Source organism: Sus scrofa, chromosome 13, assembly GCF_054392235.1.
Source record: "Sus scrofa isolate SSC_HxYL_T2T_F1_AM1 chromosome 13, Sscrofa_HxYL_maternal_Yorkshire_Landrace_v2.0, whole genome shotgun sequence".
Classification (NCBI taxonomy): domain Eukaryota; kingdom Metazoa; phylum Chordata; class Mammalia; order Artiodactyla; family Suidae; genus Sus; species Sus scrofa.
In genome coordinates, this window is record NC_139395.1 from 176,474,054 (window position 1) to 176,498,615 (window position 24,562).

A 24,562-nucleotide genomic window follows, 5' to 3' on the forward strand; every position below is an offset into this window, starting at 1 on the left:
GGATTGCTTTGGCAATTCTGGATCTTTTGCTGTTCCATGTAAATTTTCGGATTGTTTGTTCTAGTTCTGTGAAAACTGTCATGAGTAATTTGATAGGGATTGCATTGAGTCTGTAGATTGCTTTGGGTAGCATGGCCATTTTTACAATATTGATTTTTCCAATCCATGAACATGGAATATCTTTCCATTTCTTTACATCTTCTTTGATTTCTTTGATTAAAGTTTTATAGTTCTTGGCATATAAGTCCTTTACCTCCTTGGTCAGGTATATTCCCAGGTATTTGATTTTTTGAGGCACAATTTTAAAAGGTATTGTATTTTTGTATTCCTTTCCTAATATTTCATTGCTGGTATACAGAAATAAGACTGACTCTGAATGTTAATCTTATATCCTGCTTCTTTGCTGAATTTATTAATCAGTTCAAGTAGTTTTTGGTTGAGTCCTTAGGGTTTTCTACGTATAGTATCATGTTGTCTGTGTACAGTGACAGTTTGATCTCTTCTCTTCCTAAATGGATGCCTTTTATTTCTTTTGTTTGTCTAATTGCTGTGGCTAGGCCTTCCAAAACTATGTTGAAGAGCAGTGGTGAGAATGGGCATCCCTGTCTTGTTCCAGATTTGAGTGAGAAGGCTTTCAGTTTTACCCCATTGAGGATTATATTTTCTGTGGGTTCATCATAAATGGCTTTGGTTATATTCAGGAATGTTCCCTCTATACCCACTTTGGTGAGGGTCTTGATCATGAATGGATGTTGGACTTTGTCAAATGCTTTTTCTCCTTAAACTCTTTCAAAAGTTTGAAGAAGAAGGAATACTCCCAAAGACATTCTATGATGCCAACATCACCCTAATGCCAAAACCAGACAAAGATAACACCAAAAAAAAAAAAAAACTATCGGCCAATATCTTTGGTGAATATAGATGCAAAAATTCTCAACCAAATCTTAGCCAACCAAATCTAACAACATATCAAAAATTATACACCATGACCAGGTAGGGTTCATCCCAGGTTCACAAGGATGGTTCAACATATGTAAATCAATCAACGTCATACTCCACATTAACAAAAGAAAAGTAAAATATCATATGATGATCTAAATACACGCATGGCATCTTTATGTATGTATATCTGGGAATAAATATATGTGATGATAATTACTCTTGAAAATTGACATCCTGCCTTTAATTATTCAACATCATAGGAACTTCAACTTGGAAATATAATGTTCACTTTTATTTTACACACTTATTTCCTCAATGCATTTATTCTAACTACAGCGTCCTTCAAAATTCTATTAAAAGTGATTCTTCAAAATTCATTTGCCTCAACTCTGACACTCATGGTAATAAATGATTTCGTTGGTTGGAACTTCACATACCCTTAAACCCTTTTAGCTTAACTGGAGTGCTCATGCTTCAAGCTTATAATTTGAGCTGGCTATTAACGTTTAGTAGAGTTATCCTTTTTACTTGTAACAGCTAATTTGTTATTTTTCTTCCTTTTTTCTCAGTCTGACATTTTTTTTTATTCTATTTTTCCTTTAGGGCAGCTTTATCATAAAATACAAAATCCCTGAGTTTCTCAAGTGACTACTTATTAGCTTTATTCCATTACATCCAACTTTCTGAAATCAAGTCTGTACATTCCATATATTGCCCCAATAGTAAGTATATTCACACAGTGTTATAACCTGATCAGATGCCTTGGATTACAGCCTTCTGAATTGTTTCTTTTTATTTCCTTCTTTCACCTTTTCTTTCTTTCCTTCTATCTCTCCTCCTTTTTTATCTCTCCTTCCTTTCTTCCTTTCTTCCTACTTTCCTTCCTTCATTCCCTCTGTTCTTCTTTCTCTCCCTCCCTCCTTCCTCCCTTCCTTTCTTCCTTTCCTTCCTTCCTTCCTTCCTTCATTCATTCCCTCCCTTCTTTCCTTTTCTTCCTTTCCTCTCTCCCTTCCTTTCTTCCTTTTCTTCCCTCCCTCCTTCCCTTCCTTTCTCCCTTCCCCCATCCTTCCTTATTTCTTTCTTTCAGTATAGCTAGCCCCAAACAGAAACAGACTCACAGACATAGAGGACAGACTTGTGGATATCAATGTGACAGTTCAAAAACATTTTTTCTGTTTTATGGGTATTAACTTTTGCTTTTCTTTTAAGTGCTGATAATACCTGATGCTGACACAGACCATGATCTTGGCAAGGTATTGTGTTTCTTGAATTAATTCAAAATTTGGTTTTGATTTTTGTTATTTTTTTATTATGGTTAAAGTGTAGTTCATTCACAATATTTCATCAAGTTCTTTTTTTTTTAATTCAAAGTGTTTGCTTTTATATTATGAACACTGAGGAACACTGTTCACATAAATATGTAACTGAAAGGAATTGTTTCAGTGATGTCACATTTTTATTGGAAAGCTTGCCAATTTATATGCCATACATCACTTAGTGATCTTATTTTTAATAATTTATCAGTGGACAATTTGAATAAGTCTTCCTTCAGTTTACTAGAAAACAAGTACTGTTGGAGTTCCTGTCATGGGGCAGCAGAAACGAATCTGGCTAGGAACCATGTGGTTTCGGGTTTGATCCCTGGCCCCTCTCAGTGGGTTAAGGATCCAGCGTTGCTGTGGTGGTGTAGATCTCAGACGCGGCTCGGATCTGGCATTGGAGTGGCTGTGGTGCAGGCCAGCAGCTGTAGCTCTGATTAAACCCCTAGCCTGTGAATCTCCATATGCATGGGTGCAGCCCTAAAAAGACAAAAGACAAAAAATAAGAAAATAAGAAAACAAGTACTGTTAAACAATCTAACTTACAAAAGGGTTTGTTACTCAGTCCATAGCATCATTTAGCTTCTTAACACCAATATCATTATTTCAGGCTGTCTCTCTAGATCCTTGCAGCTTTATACACTTTAGAGCAGTACCCCATTTTAGCATTCAGATAGAGGTGTGCCTTTGTCTTTTTTTTTTTTTTTTTTTTTTTTTCCCACTGTACAGCAAGGGGGTCAGGTCATCCTTAGATGTATACATTGCAGTTACAGTTTTTTCCCCCACCCTTTCTTCTGTTGCGACATGAGTATCTAGACATAGTTCTCAATGCTATTCAGCAGGATCTCCTTGTAAATCTATTCTAGGTTGTGTCTGATAAGCCCAAGCTCCCGATCCCTCCCACTCCCTCCCCCTCCCATCAGGCAACCACAAGTCTCTTCTCCAAGTCCATGATTTTCTTTTCTGAGGAGATGTTCATTTATGCTGGATATTAGATTCCAGTTATAAGTGATATCATATGGTATTTGTCTTTGTCTTTCTGGCTCATTTCACTCAGTATGAGATTCTCTAGTTCCATCCATGTTGCTGCAAATGGCATTATGTCATCCTTTTTTATGGCTGAGTAGTATTCCATTGTGTATATATACCACCTCTTCCGAATCCAATCATCTGTCGATGGACATTTGGATTGTTTCCATGTCCTGGCTATTGTGAATAGGGCTGCAATGAACATGCGGGTGCACGTGTCTCTTTCAAGTAGAGCTTTGTCCGGATAGATGCCCAAGAGTGGGATTGCGGGGTCATATGGAAGTTCTATGTATAGATTTCTAAGGTATCTCCAAACTGTTCTCCATAGTGGCTGTACCAGTTTACATTCCCACCAGCAGTGCAGGAGGGTTCCCTTTTCTCCACAGCAAGTTCTATTGTACAACAAAGTGACCCAATTTTGTTATTTTGAATTAAGATTTGGTACATTTTACTCTTTCCTTTGTATTTTCTTCCTTATATTTTGCTGCTTAAATTGATTACATTATGATATATTGTAACATTTTACATACAGTTTTTGCATTTTCTCCATGTAATTTCACTTGGAAGTTTTTTTCTGCATTTAAAACATTAAGCTACAGTAAATGTCATGTGTTCCAATCTTTTTTGATATTTGTTTTCCTTCAGAATTTTTCTCAAGACAGTTGTTAATTCCTTATTTCTTAGGCTATACATAAAAGGATTTAGTAAAGGAACTACTTTTATAAACAAATAGAAGCTTGTATATCTTTATCCCCTTCTTCAAGCAAATGTGGTCTAATGTACATGAAAAAAAGGTCCATAGAATAATGAAACTGACAGAAAGTAGGATGCTCAGGTAGGTGGAAGAGGCTTTGATCATTCTCTCTTTGGATTTAATTTTGAAAATATAAAGAGAATATGGAGCTAAGATATTAAGACACTACCTATTGTGAAGATTGGAATTGAGCCTGAAAAGATATATACTATCAGTCATTGACATAAGGATCAACATGAGAGCCTGTACACAGGAAGAATATCACAATAAAAATGTTTGATGTGATAGAGCCACAAAAAGCTAACCTAAATAGAAGCCCAACATGAATCATGCAATGCAGGTTTCCAGCTCTGTAGGTACCTGTGGTCATCTGAACACTTTCTTTGACATCATGGTGTGATAGTGCAATGAGTTGCAGATGGCCACATAGTGATCATATGCCATTGCTGCCAGGAGAAAGTAGTCTTCAGTTTCAACAGTGCAAAGAAAATAAAATTGTTCCATTCCTTCATAGAGGAAAACCATTATGTTTTCAGAAAACAAGTTCCCTAACATCTTAGGAGTAATGGTAGAGGCACATCAAGAATCCACAATAGTGAGGTTGCAAGACATATATTGGAGTATACAGATGATGCCCCACCATGGTGATCAGGTAGATGGCAAAGAATACCACAAATAGAAGGATCCTCAGCTCTAGGTTATCTGTAAATCCCATGAGTTAAAATTCATTATTTATGTTATGGTTTTCTTTATCCATTCCTTAATTCTCTGTTGACAAAAATTGTGGAGAAATGAGGTACTAATTTTTACACTATCCAGTTCAGCCATAAGCTCTGCCTGGGCCAGAAGGGTGAGGAACATTTTCCATAATGCTCTGACAAGTTATGTGCATTTTGGAGTATTAATCTCCAGGAGCTCTCACCTTTTAAGCTAGTTATTTAAAATTTTCCCAGCATATTTTCAAGAAAAAACATTCAAAAAGATGGCTTTTGAGGTTTTTGAAAGGAATATTAAGTGCAAAAAGATTTATCTATGTAGGTTAGGTAAAGCTGATTCATAATTTAGGCATCAGCAATTGATATTAGTGTTCCCAAACAATTTCAGTGACGGTGTCTGTACAGATTAGCCATGTTGTCTGAAAGACTATTTTTGTGCACCCATGTGTGTGCATTATTCAGGATATCCAAAGGTGGAAACAACTCAACTTTCCACTGCTGGATGAATGGATCAACAAAATGTGGTATAGACATAAACTGGAATAGTATTCATCCTTAAAAAGGAAATAACATTCTGATACATGTTAAAATATTGATTATTATGGATGACATTGTGCTAAGTGAAATAAACTAGACACAGATGGATAAATATTATTATTCCACTTAACATGAATTAAAGTAGTCAAACTCCTACAGACAGAAAGTAGAATGTGGTTGTCAGGGGATGGGAAGAAACAGGAATTATTGTTTAATGGGTACAGAGCTTCAATTTGGTAAGATGATAAGTTTCTGGAGTTATATAGTGAGGATGGCTATATAGCAATATAAATTTACTTAATGCCAGTGAACCGTATATGCTTAAATATAGTTAGAATGATAAATTTTATATTTTCTATTTTTCTACTATAAAAACTTTAAGATAGTCTCTTGGTATTTATATCCTTTATTCATGCAATATAAAAGTGCATGTTCATAAAGAATTCTAAAGAAATGTAAATACTATCAAAAGAAATTGAAGCATTTTCGAGTTAAAAATTGGTAAATTCAATTATATAACTGTCGAAAACATCATGAGTAACATCAAATATGAGATATGAATTGGGAAATTATCACAATTAATATGACATAATTTCTATAGTTTTTTTTGTAAAGAACTTTTTCTTTCTTTTCTTTCTTTGTTGTTTTTTGTTTGTTTGTTTGTTTTTTTGAGGGCCACTTCCACGACATATGGAATTTCCCAGCCTAGGGGTCGAATCAGAGCCACAGCTGCCAGCCTATGCTACAGCCATGGCAATGTGGGATTCAAGCCACATCTGCAACCTGCACCATAGTTCACAGCAATGCCTGATCTCCAACCCCCTGAGCAAGGCCAGGGATTGAACCTGCATCCTCATGGATACTAGTTGGATTCATTTCATGGAGCCACAATAAGAACTTCCTCCATAAAGAGCTCTACAATCAGTTGGAATATCACTAGAAAATAGATAAAGAACAGCAACAGAAAAGTCTTAGGAGTTGTTTCCATCATGGCTCAATGGAAACAAATCTGCCTAATATCCATGAGGATGCAGGCTTGATCCCTGGCCTCACTCAGTGGGTTAAGGGTCTAGCTGTGAGCTGTGGTATAGGTCGCAGGCACTGCTCAGTTCCAGCATTGTTGAAGCTGTAGTGTAGGCTGGTGGCTGCAGCTCTGATTCAGCCACTAGCCTGGAACCCTCTATATGCCGTGGGTACAGCTCTAAAAGGACAAAAAGAAAATATCTCATAAGGAATATGTTTTTTTTTTTGGATCTGACAATATAACAGTTTATTGTACTCAAAATACTTCGATAACTGTTTTGTTTCAATATGACACTTCACCAGATTCTACTTGGCTTTGTGCCATGACTCTTTTTTTTTTTTTTTTTTTTCCCACTGTACAGCAAGGGGGTCAGGTTATCCTTACATGTATACATTGCAGTTACAGTTTTTTCCCCCACCCTTTCTTCTGTTGCAACATGAGTATCTAGACATAGTTCTCAATGCTATTCAGCAGGATCTCCTTGTAAATCTATTCTAGGTTGTGTCTGATAAGCCCAAGCTCCCGATCCCTCCCACTCCCTCCCCCTCCCATCAGGCAACCACAAGTCTCTTCTCCAAGTCCATGATTTTCTTTTCTGAGGAGATGTTCATTTGTGCTGGATATTAGATTCCAGTTATGAGTGATATCATATGGTATTTGTCTTTGTCTTTCTGGCTCATTTCACTCAGTATGAGATTCTCTAGTTCCATCCATGTTGCTGCAAATGGCATTATGTCATTCTTTTTTACGGCTGAGTAGTATTCCATTGTGTATATATACCACCTCTTCCGAATCCAATCATCTGTCGATGGACATTTGGGTTGTTTCCATGTCCTGGCTATTGTGAATAGTGCTGCAATGAACATGTGGGTGCATGTGTCTCTTTTAAGTAGAGCTTTGTGCAGATAGATGCCCAAGAGTGGGATTGCAGGGTCATATGGAAGTTCTATGTATAGATTTCTAAGGTATCTCCAAACTGTTCTCCATAGTGGCTGTACCAGTTTACATTCCCACCAGCAGTGCGAGAGGGTTCCCTTTTCTCCACAGCCCCTCCAGCACTTGCCATTTGTGGATTTATTAATGATGGCCATCTGACTGGTGTGAGGTGGTATCTCATGGTAGTTTTGATTTGCATTTCTCTTATAATCAGCGATGTTGAGCATTTTTTCATGTGTTTGTTGGCCATCTGTATATCTTCTTTGGAGAAATGTCTATTCAGGTCTTTTGCCCATTTTTCCATTGATTGATTGGTTTTTTTGCTGTTGAGTTGTTTAAGTTGCTTATATATTCTAGAGATTAAGCCCTTGTCAGTTGCATCATTTGAAACTATTTTCTCCCATTCTGTAAGTTGTCCTTTTGTTTTCTTTTGGGTTTCCTTTGCTGTGCAAAAGCTTGTCAGTTTGATGAGGTCCCATTTGTTTATTTTTGCTCTAATTTCTATTGCTTTGGGAGACTGGCCTGAGAAAATATTCATGGTGTTGATGTCAGAGAGTGTTTTGCCTATGTTTTCTTCTAGGAGTTTGATGGTGTCCTGTCGTATATTTAAGTCTTTCAGCCATTTGGAGTTTATTTTTGTGCATGGTATGAGGGTGTGTTCTAGTTTCATTGCTTTGCATGCAGCTGTCCAGGTTTCCCAGCAATGCTTGCTGAATAGACTTTCCTTTTCCCATTTTATGTTCTTGCCTCCCTTGTCAAAGATTAATTGACCATAGGTGTCAGGGTTTATTTCCAGATTCTCTATTCTGTTCCAATGGTCTGTCTGTCTGTTTTGGTACCAGTACCACACTGTTTTGATGACTGTGGCTTTGTAGTATTTCTTGAAGTCTGGGAGAGTTATGCCTCCTGCTTGGTTTTTGTTTCTCAGGATTGCTTTGGCGATTCTGGGTCTTTCAATGCAATCCCTATCAAATTACCCATGACATTTTTGACAGAACTAGAACAAACAATCCAAACATTTATATGTTTTTTTTAAATAAAATGTTTGACAATTGATAATCAGAGAAACATAGTTTGATATCATTAGGAGGGCATATTTATTTCTCCTATCAAAATAATCAGATTTAAAAGATGATGCTATATAGTGTTGTCTGAAATACAGTAAATTGGGAATTTAATTTCATTCCTGGCCAACATATTAGCTGGTACAATCACTGGAAAATAATTTGGTAATATTAGGGAAACACTTAAATGTTCAGACCTAAAATCAGTAACTATGAATCTAGCAGAACAAAATATTTAGCACCTCAGACAAAGATTTATATGTAATTATGTCCATTGTATAATGGCCCATTTTATAATGATGCATCATTTATAAAAATGAAAAGCTTAAATGGTAAACATTTTGTTTGTATGTTTAAGTCAATGTATATCATCCATAAGATGCCATATTGTTTAATCATTTAAAATGTTGTTCATTTCATAAAGAGACTTACAGACACAGAAAACAAACCAAAGGCTACCAAAGGGGAAGATGGGAAGGGATAAATTAGGAGGCTGGAATTAACATAACATTATTATACATATATATATGATAATGTTATTTTAATCCTATATATATTTATAAATCATATATATAAACATATACTATTATATATAAAACATATTACTAAGAGGGACCTACTGTATAGCACAGAGAATAATACTCAACATTTTACAATAACCTATAAGGGAAAAGATTCTGAAAAAGAATATAATTGAATCACAGTGCTGTATACCAGAAACAAATACAATATTATAAATCAACTATATGTCAATAAAAATATTTAAAAATTAAAAACTCAACAAACAACAAATATTATAACATAAAAATATTAATTTAGAATATTTAATGTGATAATAAAATAGACATAATAAAATATGTGGAAAATGTAGTTTTATATACAGAATAATCCTAATTTTCCAAATAAAGACTTACATATGAATGAAAAGGAAAGGCAGCACACAAACACACCAAAATTTTAAAACTAATTTTCTCTGTGCAATGGAAGTTATAGGTCATTTTTTTCTTCTTTTCTTTAAAATTGTCTATACTAAATATTATTTTTATAATAAGAAATAATATTTTAATTAATTAAAAAATTACATGCTCTTAGGTTTGTGCCACATCTACAGCAACATGGGATCTGAGCCATTCTCTGACCTACACCACAGCTCATGGCAACACTGCATCCTTAACCCACTGAGCAGGTCCAGGGATCAAATCTGCCTCCTCATGGATACTAGTCAAGTTCATTACCACTTGCCATGATGGGAACTCCCATGTGTGCTATGTTTTAAAGCCTGATAACCACATAATAGTTATTAGAGATCCTACTTCTATTTTCTGCCCTTTACAATTCTGTAGTGGCTAAATCACAGTAGATATGTTGAGGAAGTGTCTGTTGCATTCTTGTGATAATGGGATTCAGGATATAAAACATAAGAGTTTGATGATGATCTTGTACACATCTCAAAACATTCAGGAATATATTCATATATTATGGTGACGCATTCTTGAGACCACTTGTGTTCATGTAATGCACTAACTCTGCAGTGTCAAGTTTTACTCTTGAATGTCAAGGGATTCATAATGTTCTGAGATTCTATAAAACATTCACTTTTATTAAACATTCAGTACATTTTTTCTATCTTCATGGACTTTTAAAAATTGAAGGATAGTTGATTTACAATGTTGTGTTAATTTCTGCTGGACTTCAAAGTGCTTAAATTATTCTCACCTTATCCTCCATCATGTTCCACCAAAAGTGACTGGATAGTTCCCTGTGCTATACAGCAGGATCTCATTGCTTATCCACTTCAAATGCAGTAATTTGCATCTATTAACCCCAGGATCCCAGTCCATCCCACTCCCTCCCTCTCCCCATTGGCAACTACAAGTCTATTCACCAAGTCCATGATTTTCTTTTTGTGGAAAGCTTCATTTGGGCAGTACATCAGATTCCAGTTATAAGTGATATCAAAGGTATTTGTCTTTCTCTTTCTGATTTACTTCACTTAGCATGAGAGTCTCTAGCTCCATCCATGTTGCTCCAAATGGCATTATTTTGTCCTTTTTTATGGATGAGTAGTATTCCATTATGTATATATACCCTATCTTCTTAATCCATTCATCTGTCAATGGACATTTAGGTTGTTTCCATGTCTTGGCTATTGTGAATAGTGCTGCAATGAATATATGTGTGCATTCATCTTTTTCAAGGAAAGTTTTGTCCAGATATATGCCAAAGAGTTGGATTGCTGGGTCATATGTTAGTTGTTTATTTAGTTTTCTGAGGTATCTCCATATTGGTTCCATAGTGGTTGTATGTACTGATTTATATCCCCACCAAGAGTGTGGGAGTTTCCTATTTTCCACACCCTCTCCAGCATTTGTTATTTGTTCACTTGTTAATATTGACCATTCTGACAGGCATGAGGTGGTACCTCAGAGTAGTTTTGATTTGCATTTCTCTAATAATCAGTGATGTTGAGCATTTATTCATGTGCTTGTGGCCATCTGTATATCTTTTTAGAGAAATTTCTCTTTAACTCTTTTGCCCATTTTTCAATTGTCATTTTTTTTTTTGCTTTTGAGTTGTATACTTTTTTGTATATTTTATAGATTAAGCCCTCATATAACACAAACATTTTAAATACCATTTCATTGTAGAGGCTAATATTCTATTTTATCTGTTAACTTGTAAGTTATATAGCAAACCACATTATTAAAAGAAATTCCAAAATCTTCTGTTCTTACTCTAAAATTATGCTTTTCCTTACTTATTTTTGGGTAAATTTAGGTTTCCCTTAAATTCAGAAGTGATTCAAATGAATTATACAGTGGACCTTAGGGTAGAGGAAGGATTTTGAGGATTGCAAAAAAATTTAAAAATAAAAATTAAAAGAAAAAAAACCTTAAAAAAACTTTTTAAAAAGTTTCTGAAAGTTCATATTTCTACCAAAAAAATTTAAATGATTTTCCACCTGGATTTCCCAAATAAGAGTTGCGAAAGGCTATTTGGTTATCTGATAGTAGTTTTTACATAGATGCAGTAATAAAATTCTACCTTCTTGATTATTAAGGAGAATATATCTACCAACAAGTCAATGATAATATTCATGTCATTGCTAAATATTACGTCATTGGTACATGTCACTTATGCCCATTTCTAAGAAAATTTTAAGGGTCATCTTTTGATTTTAATTCATATGAGTTTATACCATTTATCCTCATTACCGGTCTGAATATCAAATTGTAGGTGGGAAGAAAAAAATTCCCTCTGGATTTGTCAACAAATGCTTCATAAAAGAAGGATTTATTCATAGGACTTATTGACTCAGAGGAAAGGTTGTGTGAGCAGAGGCCTTAAAATATCACCTTTCTCACTTCTTTTTACAACAATATAGAATTTCTAGAATACTCATTTAAAATGGCATTCACTATATCTTTCATCTTATACGTCTAACTACTAATAGAATAACCTTTAAACTTCCCTCACAGAGTTCTCTTGTGGTGAGTGGGTTAAGGATCTGGCATTGTCACTGCAGTGGATCAGGTTTCTGCTGTGGCACAGGTTTGATCCATGGCCCTAGGAACTTTCACATGCCCCAGGTGCAGCTGAAAAAAAATTACTAAAATTTTCTGGCAAATCTAGAAGTAGCTTCTGTAAAGATTTCTTTCCTCAAAGTAGTTCCTTATTTAGAACTTTCCCATCATTTTTAGTGTAATAAATCCCTATTGCCTATCAACCATGAGTCACAATTTGTTTGTTTGATTACATACCTGGATTTTTCTAACCTTACATCATTTGAGTTCACTTTATCTCCTTGTATTCTGAACTCCCCATGTGCCATCCCTAAGTCAAACCCTTCTATTTGTGGCTTTCTGAATATATCACTTTCCTTCTTCATTTGGTGCCTTTTGCCTTAACTGTATTATCTTCATCATTATCTTACATCTATCCAAATCCCACCTATTCCTTAAGGTCAATCCATGGTCTATTTGAAACAAGCTTATCTATCTTCTCCCCACTTCCCAAGCTCTTTTTACCCATTTAACACCTTCTCAAGTCTCAAGATTGCCTGTGTGATCCTCTGGAATTTCATGAGTATAAGTCTTATTCACCTTACTTAGATTACAACCTCACTTTTTTTCAGGATTGTGCTTATTTCTTTTTTTTCCTATTTTGTTTTGTTTTATTTTTTTTAGATTGTTATTTCCCCAATACAATTTTTCTACTGTACAGCATGATTACCCAGGTATACATACATGTATACATTTTTTTTCTCATATAAGTTTTGTTCATATTTCTGATATGGACCCTGCAGACACAGAAAAGAAAAAAAAAAGTAGAAATCAACCCGTGATCTCAGATGTGAATTCTAGGGCAATGTGATTATTTTAGGTGAGATTCACATCACTATGATGATGCAGGAAACTTTCTCCTTCAGTCAGAGCTTGTTAAGAATTCTGGGGACAAGTTTTCACCAGAGGAACTATGGAAGAATGATGAATGTTGCCCCAGCTCACCTCTTACCCATGAAACAACTTGAGCTCATAGAAAGATTCCCAGTGTCAGTGAAAAGGAGCATGTACACATTTCTCTTTATTGTAATTTTCTTACAAATTTTTGAAAAATTTTATCCTTACTTAAGCATTTTGAAAAGTTCTTATGTTCAGTACCACAAAACAGCCTCCATTTCTGGGTACCATTTTTTAAATATTCATTCAAGAAATACTTTATAGTACTTTCTATTGTTAGAGGAGGTCATCAAGAAGAAGTAAGTGCTGGTTAACCTGAAACCTGAAACTGGGCACCTGAGCTATTATCCCCTTACCTGTCCTTGGAAAGTACTTCTGGCCCAGTGTTCCCACTGTGGAAGTTGTTTCAAAGACACAGCCTTGAGATAACAAGGTGCTGTTGAGACCATCTGGATGGTACATGTGCCTGAATACAGTTTATGCCTCTACATAAAATGTTAACGTCCTTGTGGGTCAATACAGAGATCTACTTGCCTTGTAGCTGCCCAATTCAAGCCTTGTATGTACGTTCCCTTGCTTATTAAAACTACTAGTTTGGAGTGGTCCACCTCTTTCTTTGGTCTCCACTTGTCCTCTGTGTACAGTTTGAAAACCAACAATTCTATATGGTCACAATTATAGATTCTGTTCTCATGGATTCCTTTTTTTTAATTTAATTTTTAATTTTTTGGCTTTTTTCCATTTTAAAAAAATTATTGAAGTGTAGTTGATTTACAACATGGTGTTAATTTCTGCTGAGAAGCAAAGTAATTCAGTTATATATATAGACATATTTTTATATTTTTATACATGTACTCAATATTTTCAGATCCTTTCCCCATATAGGTTATCACAGATTACTGAGACGAGTCCTCTGTGCTATACAGCAGGCACCCATTAAGCATCCATTCCTTATACAAAAGTATGCATATGCCAATTCCAAACTCCCAATCCATCCTTCTCATGAAGCTTCCATTCTAATAGGGAAGACCAGGGAAGCAAATATAAATAAATACATAAATAAGGAGAATAGCAAAAACCAGAAAGTGCTATGATGAGAGTAAAATGTACTGGTGTGATAAAGTATGACTGGGAATTACTTTATATCAGAAGATTGGGAAAGGTCTAGAGGAAAGGTGGCCTAGTCAAGTGGAGACATGATTAGCAAGAAGACAGCCATGGCAGTCTGGGGAAGATTCATTTTCTGTGACAATCAGAACTTAGGCTGTGCCTGGAGACAGTTTGAAGAAGGCACAGGGATGGCTAATGCTGTGACAAGCAAGAGCTCTGAGCAAACACAGGGTCTACCTTTTATTAGAATTGTGAAGAAAGAATATGTGTAAAAGTGTTGGGGGGTGAAGACTATAATGAAACTTACAAAGACTATACAAGTCTGGGGGATTATGATTAACAGAGTCTGTTCTAACAATCATCAGATCTTATCTCAGGAAGGCATATATTAGCCTTTACAGCAGGCCTGTTTGTTCCCCTCACAGGGCCCATAAGCCTTAACTATCTAAAGTTCTTTCCTAGCATAACCTTCTTGGCATTTCAAGAGGAGGTCATGATTTTCCATGATCTCTATATTCTGTTTTCTTTCCTTACTCTAACTACATGCTTTCAAGCTTGAGGCTTATGGTCCTGTTTTCTTCCACCCACAGGGAAGAGCATGTCAAGTACAGAGATGATAGTGAAAAGTCCTTAAGGCAGAAGTAAGTTTTGGATGTTTGAGGAATTGGTAACAAATGAGAAGAGAGTTTGTGTTGAGACAGCCCTTTGGGCCAGAGCTATCATTAGTGAGGGGGGCTGAGTTTATCTTTTAAGAATCACACTTTCATTACATGAAACAGAGTCCTAGAAAATCTATCCATCAGGCTGATAACCAATCCTTTTAATTAAAGAAAACAATCCAGTCTCAGTCAAATCACTCTAGTGCCCTGTCCCCTGATAGCCTACATCAAAGGTTTAATTCATAAAGGATTTGTATACTCTTCAGCTTTGAAATGGTACATATTCTCTAGTGAAGGACCTTGAATTCCTATTGGGGCTTGGATTCCTCCCAGCAGCATTGAACTGCAATCATTTATTCAACAAATATTTCTTGTTCTCCTTCTCTTGTGAAATATTGTGAGGACTATCAACTACAAGGGTACTCAGTAACAGTCACAATGGCTGATTTTATGAGAACTTAAGACTTTTACAAATGTAATTTAATACCAATTTAATACCAACAACAAAACCTCACAAGACAAATTATCACTTTCAGGAATGCATTAATGATTTTCAGTGATTGCAATTTCTTTATCCAAAAGAATCTTCAGTATTTTCTGGTCTGGAGATAAAAAGAAACATCTTTCAATTGTGCTGTTTTGGTGCCCTATGTATAATCTCATTGATATTGATAAAAACATAAATATTTGGATACATCTATATAATTGATACAAATTTCAGTTGTTATTTATATTATTTATATTATCAATTATTTATATCACTATAAATATCAAGTTATTTAGGTTTATAATCTTGATAATTAAGATAGCAGTTAAGCCTGAGTTGAAAGAAAGAAAAGGAATTGCAATTTGGTACTTCTTTTTTTGAAAACCATAGTTTTTTGTTTTTTTTTTTTTCTTTTGGCTTTTTTGTTTGTTTGTTTGATCCCTAGTAGTGTGAGTGGATGAATTCTCCTTGACTTCCCTCCCTAATTACCAGGGAATTTTCAAGCCCCAGAATCTGAGCAGACCACTGGTGCTTGATGTATTTTTGAAAATTAAGATACAACACACATGTAATATGACATGCAAATCTTATGAATACAGTCTAATGAATTTTTACCTATTTATATACCTGTGTCATTACTGAGACACAACTGAGATCAACTTTGTTGTTATTCCATTTCTCCTGAGTGACTTGAACTCTTGCTCCTAAGTGAGTGACTTGAACTCTTGAACACCCTCTACAGCACTTTCCTACCTTTTGTATCTTCTCTTCTATCTCACTTTCCTTTCCACTTTCCCTGCTACCATCTTTATGTCTGTCCCATTGCTGCCCACTTCCCCATTTTCTCTACATTTCTCTTTCTCTCTCTCTCTTTTTTTTTCTTGCCTTTTTTATGTGACACATCTGTAGCATATGGAAATTCCTGTGCTAGGAGTCCATAGATGACTGGCCTACACCACAGCCATAGCAATGTGAGATCTGAACTGCATCTGCTGCTATGCTACAGCTTGTAGCAATGCAGGATCCTTAACCCTCTGAGTGAGGCCAGGGATTAAACCCACATCTTCATAGATATTAGTCAGGGTCATTCCCTGCTGAGCCACAATGGGAACTCCTTCCACATCTCTCTTAAAGCAGCTCTTTTGGGTTCTGTCTTCCCTTGGTTCTCCTACTTAATTTCACTTCCACTTGTGTCAGTGTAAGTGCAAGTTTCCTGGACTCATTAAGCTGGTTGATCAACTATATCCCTCACTACTCTAGGCTCTTGCTGGAACTCTTAGAGGGTGAAGTGGGATAACTGTGATTGGCTTCCTCAAGATTTCAGTGCTTGGGAGAAAGCAGCTGTCCTTTCTTTTGTAGTGAATGAGCAATCCACCAACTCCAACACATTGATTAAAGCTGGCTTTCAAACCTGAGGGACAGTTGAATCAAACCAGCCTGATAGGTTAATCTGACACTGGAATAAAAACTGTAAGAGGAGGTAACTTTATGGGCATAAGATTATGTCAATACCCACCAGTTCTTTATGATTTTACATTTATCCAAATGAAAATATTTTATTACAAAATGATTACTTTCATATATTCTTATGAAATTTGAAGAATTCCTTCGTGGTGCAGTGAGTTAAGGATCCGGTATTGTGGCTTAGATAGCAGCTGCAGTGCTGGTTACATCCCTGGCCCTGGGAGTTCCACATGCCATCTGCACAGCCAAAAAGAAAAAGAAAGAAAGATGTAAATATCAGAAAATAAAATCTTAAAAATTATACATGGCTTGGTAGCTACCTTATAGAGCTATTATCATTCTAATATATAGTCTTTCAGAATTATTTCTCATTTTCCTTTAGGTGGAAATTGGAAAGAACATTTTAACTTAAAAATATTAAAAGTAGAAAAATAATGCATTGAGGAAATAAAAAAATAAAAATAAAAAATATTAAAATGAAATACATCTCTATCAATAAGCAAAATATGCATCAAAATTTAATGCCTGGTAAGAGAAACACCTGGGTGCTCTCTCAGACTAGTGTGTTAGCCATTTGGCACATGCAACCTATTAAGCAAATTCCAGTCATCCCTGAAGCCTCTCTCAATGCCCAAATCAGAGTAGTTGTTCTCTGGCCCCTCACCCCAGGAGCCCGCCAGGTGTGGGAACTGAAGACTGTGATTTGGCTAAAAGCCTGCAGGTGTGGGATGGCCCAAGGCCGGCACAGGGGAGTGAAATGCGCGTGCGCGAGGCACTTAGTCTTCTTCCAGGAGACAGAAAGCCCAGGGTCAGCTTCTGACTCCATACCCGGCACTCTCCGAGATTTGCCAAGGTTCTAGGCCACAGCAACCCAAACACCGTGTTTCATTGCATACCTTTAGGGCTGGTTCCTCCTGACAGCAGTGACGGATCTAGAATTTGTCTCATGGGGCGGTCGCTGCCTATTTCTCCCGCTTTTCCTCTGAAGGACAGACTCAGGTACATACGTAATGGTAAGTACCATTGCTTTTATTATTTTCCTAGCTTTTTGATATATAATTGACATACAACACTGTGGAAGTGTAAGCGGTGAGGTGATGATTTGATGCAGGTATGTATTGTGAAATGATTGTGACATAGCTTGATTCCCTCCATTCCCTCACATAATTACTGTTTTATTGGTGTGTGGTGTGAACTTCTAATATTTACTCTTAAGCAAATTTCTAGTATATAAAACAGTATTAACTATAACAGTAGTTACATTGTTATTTTACAACTGGAAGTTTGTTCCCTTCCACCAGTTCCCCCTGACTTCAGCCCCTGACAACCAGCATTCTACCCTCTGATTCTAAGAGTCTGACTTGTTTAGAAATAGCCAGTGCCCTCAACCTCCATGCATATTGTTTCAAATAGCAGGATTTCCTTCTTTTTTATGGCTGAGTAACATTCCATTTTGTGTGTGGCTGTGAATAATATTTTCTTTATCCATTCATCCCACAGTGGACACTCCAGTTTTTCTGTGATTTGGCTGTTGTGGATTATGCTGCTGTAAAGTTGATTTGTTTTCTTTGTATGCATAATCAGAGATGAAATTGCTGGATTACGCAGTAGTTCAACTTTTAATTTTTTGAAAACCTTCATAATGTTTTTGATAGTAGCTGTACCAATTTACATTCTCACCAATAGTGCACATGAGTTCCCTTTCCTCCACAGCCTTGCCAACATTTGCTATCTTTTGTCTCCTGGGTGACAACTATTCTAATAGGTGTGAGATGCTATCTCAATATGGTTTTGAAGTGCATTTCCCAGATAATTCATACTGTTGAGCATTTTTCCATATGCCTTGTATATGTGTCTACTTTGGAAAAATTGTCTATTAATTTTTCTGCCCCAGGGAACTATTTGCAGTCTCTCGGGATAGACAGTGATGGAAGGTATTATAGAAAAGCAGTGTATATACATGTATGAATTGGTCACTTTGCTGGACAGAGTAAATTGGCACAACATTGCAAATAAATTATACTTTTTTGTTTTTTTAATTTTTTTTAATTTTTTTTAATTTTTTTTTATTTTCCCACTGTACAGCAAGGGGGTCAGGTTATCCTTACATGTATACATTACAATTACATTTTTCCCCCACCCTTTCTTCTGTTTCAACATGAGTATCTAGACATAGTTCTCAATGCTATTCAGCAGGATCTCCTTGTAAATCTATTCTAAGTTGTGTCTGACAAGCCCAAGCTCCCGATCCCTCCCACTCCCTTTTCTCTGCCCATTTTTAATGGAATTATTATTGTTATTGAGTTGTATGAGGTTTTTTTTTACATATTTTGTATACTAACCCCTTATCAGATATATGTATTATCAATATATTTTCCCATTTGGTAGGTTGCCTTTTCATTTTGTTGATGGTTTCCTCTGCTGTGCCAAAGATTTATGGTTTGGTGTAGTCTCACTTGTTTACTTTTGCTTCTGTTTCTTTTGCTTTGGGTGTCAAAAGCAAAAATATCCTTGCTAAGAACAATGTCAGAGAATTTCCTTCTGTTTCCTTCCAGCAGTTTTATGGACTTACATGTAAGTCTTTGATCCATTTTGAGTTAATTTTTGTGAATGGTGTCAAATCACTGTCCAGTTTCATTCTCTTGCATTTGAATATCCAGTGTTCCCCAACATCATTTATGGAGAGACTCTGATTTCCCCATTGTGTATTCATGGTGCCTATTTAAAAGATTAGTTGACCTTATATGTGTGGATTTGCTTCTGAGCTCTCTTTTCTGTTCCATTGGTTGATGTGTCTGTTTTTATGCTGGTACAGTAGTTGTTTTTTCCCCAGTTTAATTGAAATATAATTGATATACAGCACTGCCTAAGTCTCAGGTGTACAGCGTAATGATTTGACTTACATATGTCACGAAATAATTTTCACAATATGTTTAGTGAACATTCATCTCATATGAATACAAAATTAAAGAGTAAACCTTTTTTCTTTTAATGAGAATTCTTAGGATTTACTCTCTTAACAACTTCCATATATAACATACAGCTGTGTTCTATTTATCATGTTGTATGTTATACCCCTAGTACTTATTTATTATACCCCTAGTACTTATTTATAACTGGAGGTTTGTATGTTTTGACTGCATTTATCCAGTTCCCCTCTTCATACCTCTGACTTCTGGTAACCATTAATCTGTTCATTTTTTTCTCTTATAAATTTGCTTGTTTGTTTTTGAAGTATAATTGATCTACAAAGCTATGTTAATTCTTGCTACACCACATAGTGATTTGATATTTCTATACATATCAAAATGATTGCCCCCATAAGTTTAGTTACAATATGTCATATTACAAAGATATTATAGGGGTATTGACTTTATTTCTCACAGTGTATTTTGAATATCTGTGACTCAATTATTTTGCAATTGGAAATTTATACTGCTTAATCTCCCTCACCTATTTCTTTGCTCCTCACATCTCTTTCCCCTTGAGAAACCAGCTATTTGTTCTGTGTCTGTAACACTGGTTCTATTTTGTTATAGTTGTTCATTTGTTTTATTTTTTTAGATTCCACATAAGTGAACTCATAGAGCATTTTACTTTCTCTGACTTATTTTTCCCAGCATAATATCCTCCAGGTCCTTCCATGTTGTCACAAATGGCAAAATTCAATTCTTTTTTTAATATGGCTGAGTATAATTCTATTGTATATATATATATATATATATATATATATATACCCCATTTTCTTTATCCATTCATCTGTTGATAGACACTTAAGTTTCTTCATATATGGGCTATTGTAAGTAATACTGAAATTAACATAGGGATGCATTATATAACTTCTAGTTAGTGTTTTTGTTTTCTTCATGTAAATACCCAGGAGTGGAATCGCTGGATCAAGTGGAACTCTTGCCTTTATTTTTTTGAGGAACCCCTGTATTGTTTGTCATAGCGGCTGCACCAATTTACATTCCCACTAATGTACATGAGGGTTCTCTTTTCTCCACATCCTTGCCCACAATTGTTACTTGTTGTCTTTTGGATAAGTGCCATTTTGACAGGTGTAAAATGATATTGTGGTTTTGATTTGCATTTCCCTGATGGTTAGTGATGCTGAGCATTTTTTCAATGTGCCTGTTGGTCATTTGTATATATTTGAAAAATGTTTATTTGGGTCTTCTGCCCATTTTTTAATAGAGTTTTCCTTTATGTTGAGCTTTTTGAGTTATTGGATATTTTTAATAAGCCCTTGACAAATACATTATTTACAAATATCTTCTACTATTCAGTAGGCAGCCTTTGCATTTTCTTGATAGTTTCCTTTGCTGTGCAGGAGCTTTCTATTTTGATGCATCCCTGTTTGTTTATTTTTGCTTTTGTTTCCCTTGCCTGGGGAGACATATCTAAATAAAAATTACTAAGACTAATGTCAAAGAGCAAACTGCCTATGTTCTTCAAGAAGTTATGGTTTCAGGTCTTACATTTAAGACTTTGATCCATTTTGAATATATTTTTCTATATGGTTTGAGATAGTAGTCCAATTTGATTGCTTTGCCTTTACCAGTCCAGTTTTCCCATTTATTGAAGATGATGTTTTTTCCCCCATTGCATATTCTTGACTCCTTTGTTGTAGAATAATTGCCCACATAAGCGTAGATGTGGAGTACTTGTTTCCCTAGCAGTTAAGGATTTGGAATTGTAACTTCTCTGTGTGGGGTTTGATCCCTATTTTGGGAACTAATGTATCCTGGAGGCATAGCCAAAAAAAAGTGTTGGTTTGTTTCTAGGCTTTCTATTCTATTCCACTGATACACATGTTGTTTTTATGCTAATAATATACTTTTTAGTCTGTAGTAGCTTTGTAGTATGTTTGAAATTAAGTGGTGTGATACCTCCAGCCTCATTCATCTTTCATAAGATTGTATTGACCATTTATATCTTTTGTGTTTTCATATAAATTTTAGAACTATTTGTTTTAGTTCTATAAAAAAAAAGCCATTGGTATATTTATGGGAATTGCATTGAATCTGTAGATTGCCTGGGGAGTATGTTCATTTTAACAGTGTTGATTCTTCTACTCCATGTATGTAGTATATCTTTCCATCTATTCGTGTCCATTTCAAATTCATTAATCAATGTTTTCATAAGTTTTCCTAGGGCAGATTTAGTTAGGTTTACTCCTAGGTATTTAGTTAGATGTATTACTAGGAATGTTATTTTTTTGCATGCAATCATAAATGGGATTGTTTCCTTAATTTCTCTTTCAGATAGCTGGGTTGTTACTATATAGAAAGGCAACAGATTTAGGTATATTAATTATGATTCTGAAATTTTACTGAAATTACTCGTGAATTCTAGTAGTATTGGCAGTGTTGAGGTTTTTTTTTATTTTTCCTATCTTGTCATCTGTAAACAGTAACAGTTTTCTTCCTTCTTTCCAGTTTGGGTTCCCTTTATCTTATCTGATTTCTGGGTTGGGACTTCCAATACTGTGTTGAATAAAAGTGGTAAGAGTGGGCATTCTTATTTCTAGTTTTGGAGGAAATTATTTTAACTTTTCACCATGGAGTATGATGTTTTCCGTGGGCTTATCCTACATGGCCTTTATTATGTTGGAGAAAGTTTACTTTATACCCACTTAGTTGAAAATTTCAATCGTAAATGAATGCTGAATTTTGTCAAAATATTTTTGTGTGTCTATTGAAATGGTCATTGTAGTTTTGATTTGCATATCTAGTAGTTAATGATGTTGAGCATTTTTAAATGTGCCTATTGGCATCTGTCTTCTTTAGAGAAATGGCTATTCGGGTTTTCTGCTCTTTTTTAAATTGAGTTGTATGAGTTGTTGGCGTATTTTGGAGATTAAGGCCTTGTCAGTAGCATTGTTTGCATCATTTTCTCCCACTCCATAGGTTGTGTTTTTTTTTTTTTTTAATGGTGTCCTTAGCTGTGCATAAGCTTTTAAATTTGACCAGGTCTCACTGGTTTATTTTTATTTTTATTTTTATTGCTTTGGAAGACTCACCTAAGAACACATTTGTATGGCTGATGTCAGAGAATGTTTTGCCTATGTTTCTTCTAGGAGTTTGATGGTGTCTTATTTTATGTTTCAGTCTTTAAGCCACTTTGAGTTTATTTTTCTGCATGGTGTGGTGGTGTGTTATAGTTTCATTAATTTACAAGCAACTGTCCATTTTCCCAGCACAACTTACTGAAGAGATTGTCTTTTTCCCATTTTATATTCTTGACTTCTTTGTTGAAGAGTGATTGACCATAGATGTCTGGGTTTATTTCTGGATTCTCTCTTTTGTTCCATTGGTCTGTATGTCTGTTTTGGCATCAGCAGCACACTTTCGTGATGACTGTAGCTTTGTAATTTTGTCTGACGTCTGTGAGAGGTATGCCTCCTGCTTGGTTTTTGTTCCTCAGTATTGCTTTGGCATTTTTAGGTCTTTTGTGCCTCCATGTATACTTCTGGATTGTTTGCCCTAGTTCTGTGAAAAATGTCATTTGTAATTTGATAGAAATTACATTGAATATGTTGATTGCTTTGGGAAGTATGGCCATTTTAATGATATTAATCCTTCCAATCCAGGAGCATGGAAGATCTTTACATTTCTTTGAATCATCTTTAATTTCCATGGTAATGTTTTACAGTTCTCAGCGTAAAGTCTTTCACCTCCTTGGTCAGATTTATTCCTAGGTATTTAATTTTTCTACATGTGATTTTAAAAGGTATTTCATTTTTATTCTCTTTCTAATATTTAATTGTTAGTATACAGAAATACAGCAGATTTTTGAATGTTAATCTTGTATCCTGCTACTTTGCTGAATTCATTTATCAGTTTGAGTGTTTTTTGTGTGGAGTCCTTAGGGTTTTCTATATATAGTATCATGTCATTTGTATAGATTAACAATTTTACCTCTTCTCTTCTATCTTTTCTCTATTGAGAATTATAGTTGCTGAGTGTTTATCATAAATGGTTTTTATTATGTTACATTCCCTCTGTATCCACTTTTGTATTTTTTTTTTATCCAGAATGTTGTTGAATTTTGTCTAATGCTTTTTCTTTATCTATTGAGATGATCATGTAGCTTTTGACTTTTCTTTTGTTGATCTGGTGTAGGATGTTGATTGATTTCTGTGTGTTGAACCATCCTTGTGAACTTGGGATGAATCATACTTGGTCAGGGTGTATGATCTTTTTATGTGTTGTTGGATTTGGTTGGATAATTTTTTTAACTAATTTTTATTTAAAATTTTTAAATTAAGGTATAGTTGACTGAGAGTGTTGTGCCAATTTCTGCTGTACAGAAAAGCAACTCAGTTTTACATATATATACATTCCCCTTCTTAAATTATCTTCTATTATCTTCCATCATGGTCTATTCCAAAAGACTGTATAGAGTTCCCTTGCTGTACAGTAGGACCTTATTGCTTGTCCATTCTTTTTTTTCCCTCATTTTTAAATTATTTTTAATAGTTATTTTCCCAATAATTTTTTTCTACTGTACAGCATGGTTACCAAGTTACACATACATGTACACATTCTATTTTTGCACATTATCATGCTCCATCACAAGTGACTAGATATAGATCCCAGTGCTGCAGAGCAGGATCTCATTGCTTATCCATTCCAAAGCAAATAGTTTGTATTCATTAACCCCAAGTTCCTCAACCATCCCACTCCCTCCCCCTCGGCAACCACAGGTCTTTTCCACAAGTCCATGATTTTCTTTTCTATGGAAAGGTTCACTTGTGCCTTATATTAGATTCCAGATATAAGTGATATCATATGGTATTTGTCTTTCTCTTTCTGACATAATTCACTCAGTATGACAGTCTCTGGTTCCATCCATGTTACTGCAAATGGCATTATTTCATTCTTTTTTATGGCTGAGTAGTATTCCATTGTGTATATATACCATCTCTTCTTAATCCAATCACCAGTTGATGGACATTTAGGTTGTTTCCATGTGTTGGATATTGTGAATAGTGCTGAAATGAACATATAGGGGCATGTGTCTTTTTTAAGAAAAGTTTTCTCTGGATATATGCCC

At 35.2% G+C, this 24,562-nt stretch overlaps 1 protein-coding gene across 4 annotated transcripts in view; it reads left to right on the plus strand.

Annotated features, from left to right (window-relative positions):
* LOC146397788 (uncharacterized) overlaps positions 1 to 24,562 on the plus strand; it is a 797,689-nt gene that overhangs the window by 157,614 nt on the left and 615,513 nt on the right. For 2 of the 4 annotated variants that reach the window (XR_014823571.1, XM_084989128.1), the window contains exon 1: positions 17,280 to 17,514. The exons of 1 other annotated variant lie outside the window; for it this stretch is intronic. Coding sequence is in view for 1 of the 3 variants with exons in the window: in XM_084989128.1 (XP_084845254.1) it covers positions 17,448 to 17,514 (67 nt within the window). In the remaining 2 variants the exon portion in view is untranslated. Of the gene's footprint in view, positions 1 to 17,279; positions 17,515 to 24,562 lie in introns of those variants that run through there. One more of the 4 variants, XR_014823572.1, reaches the window with a different exon arrangement.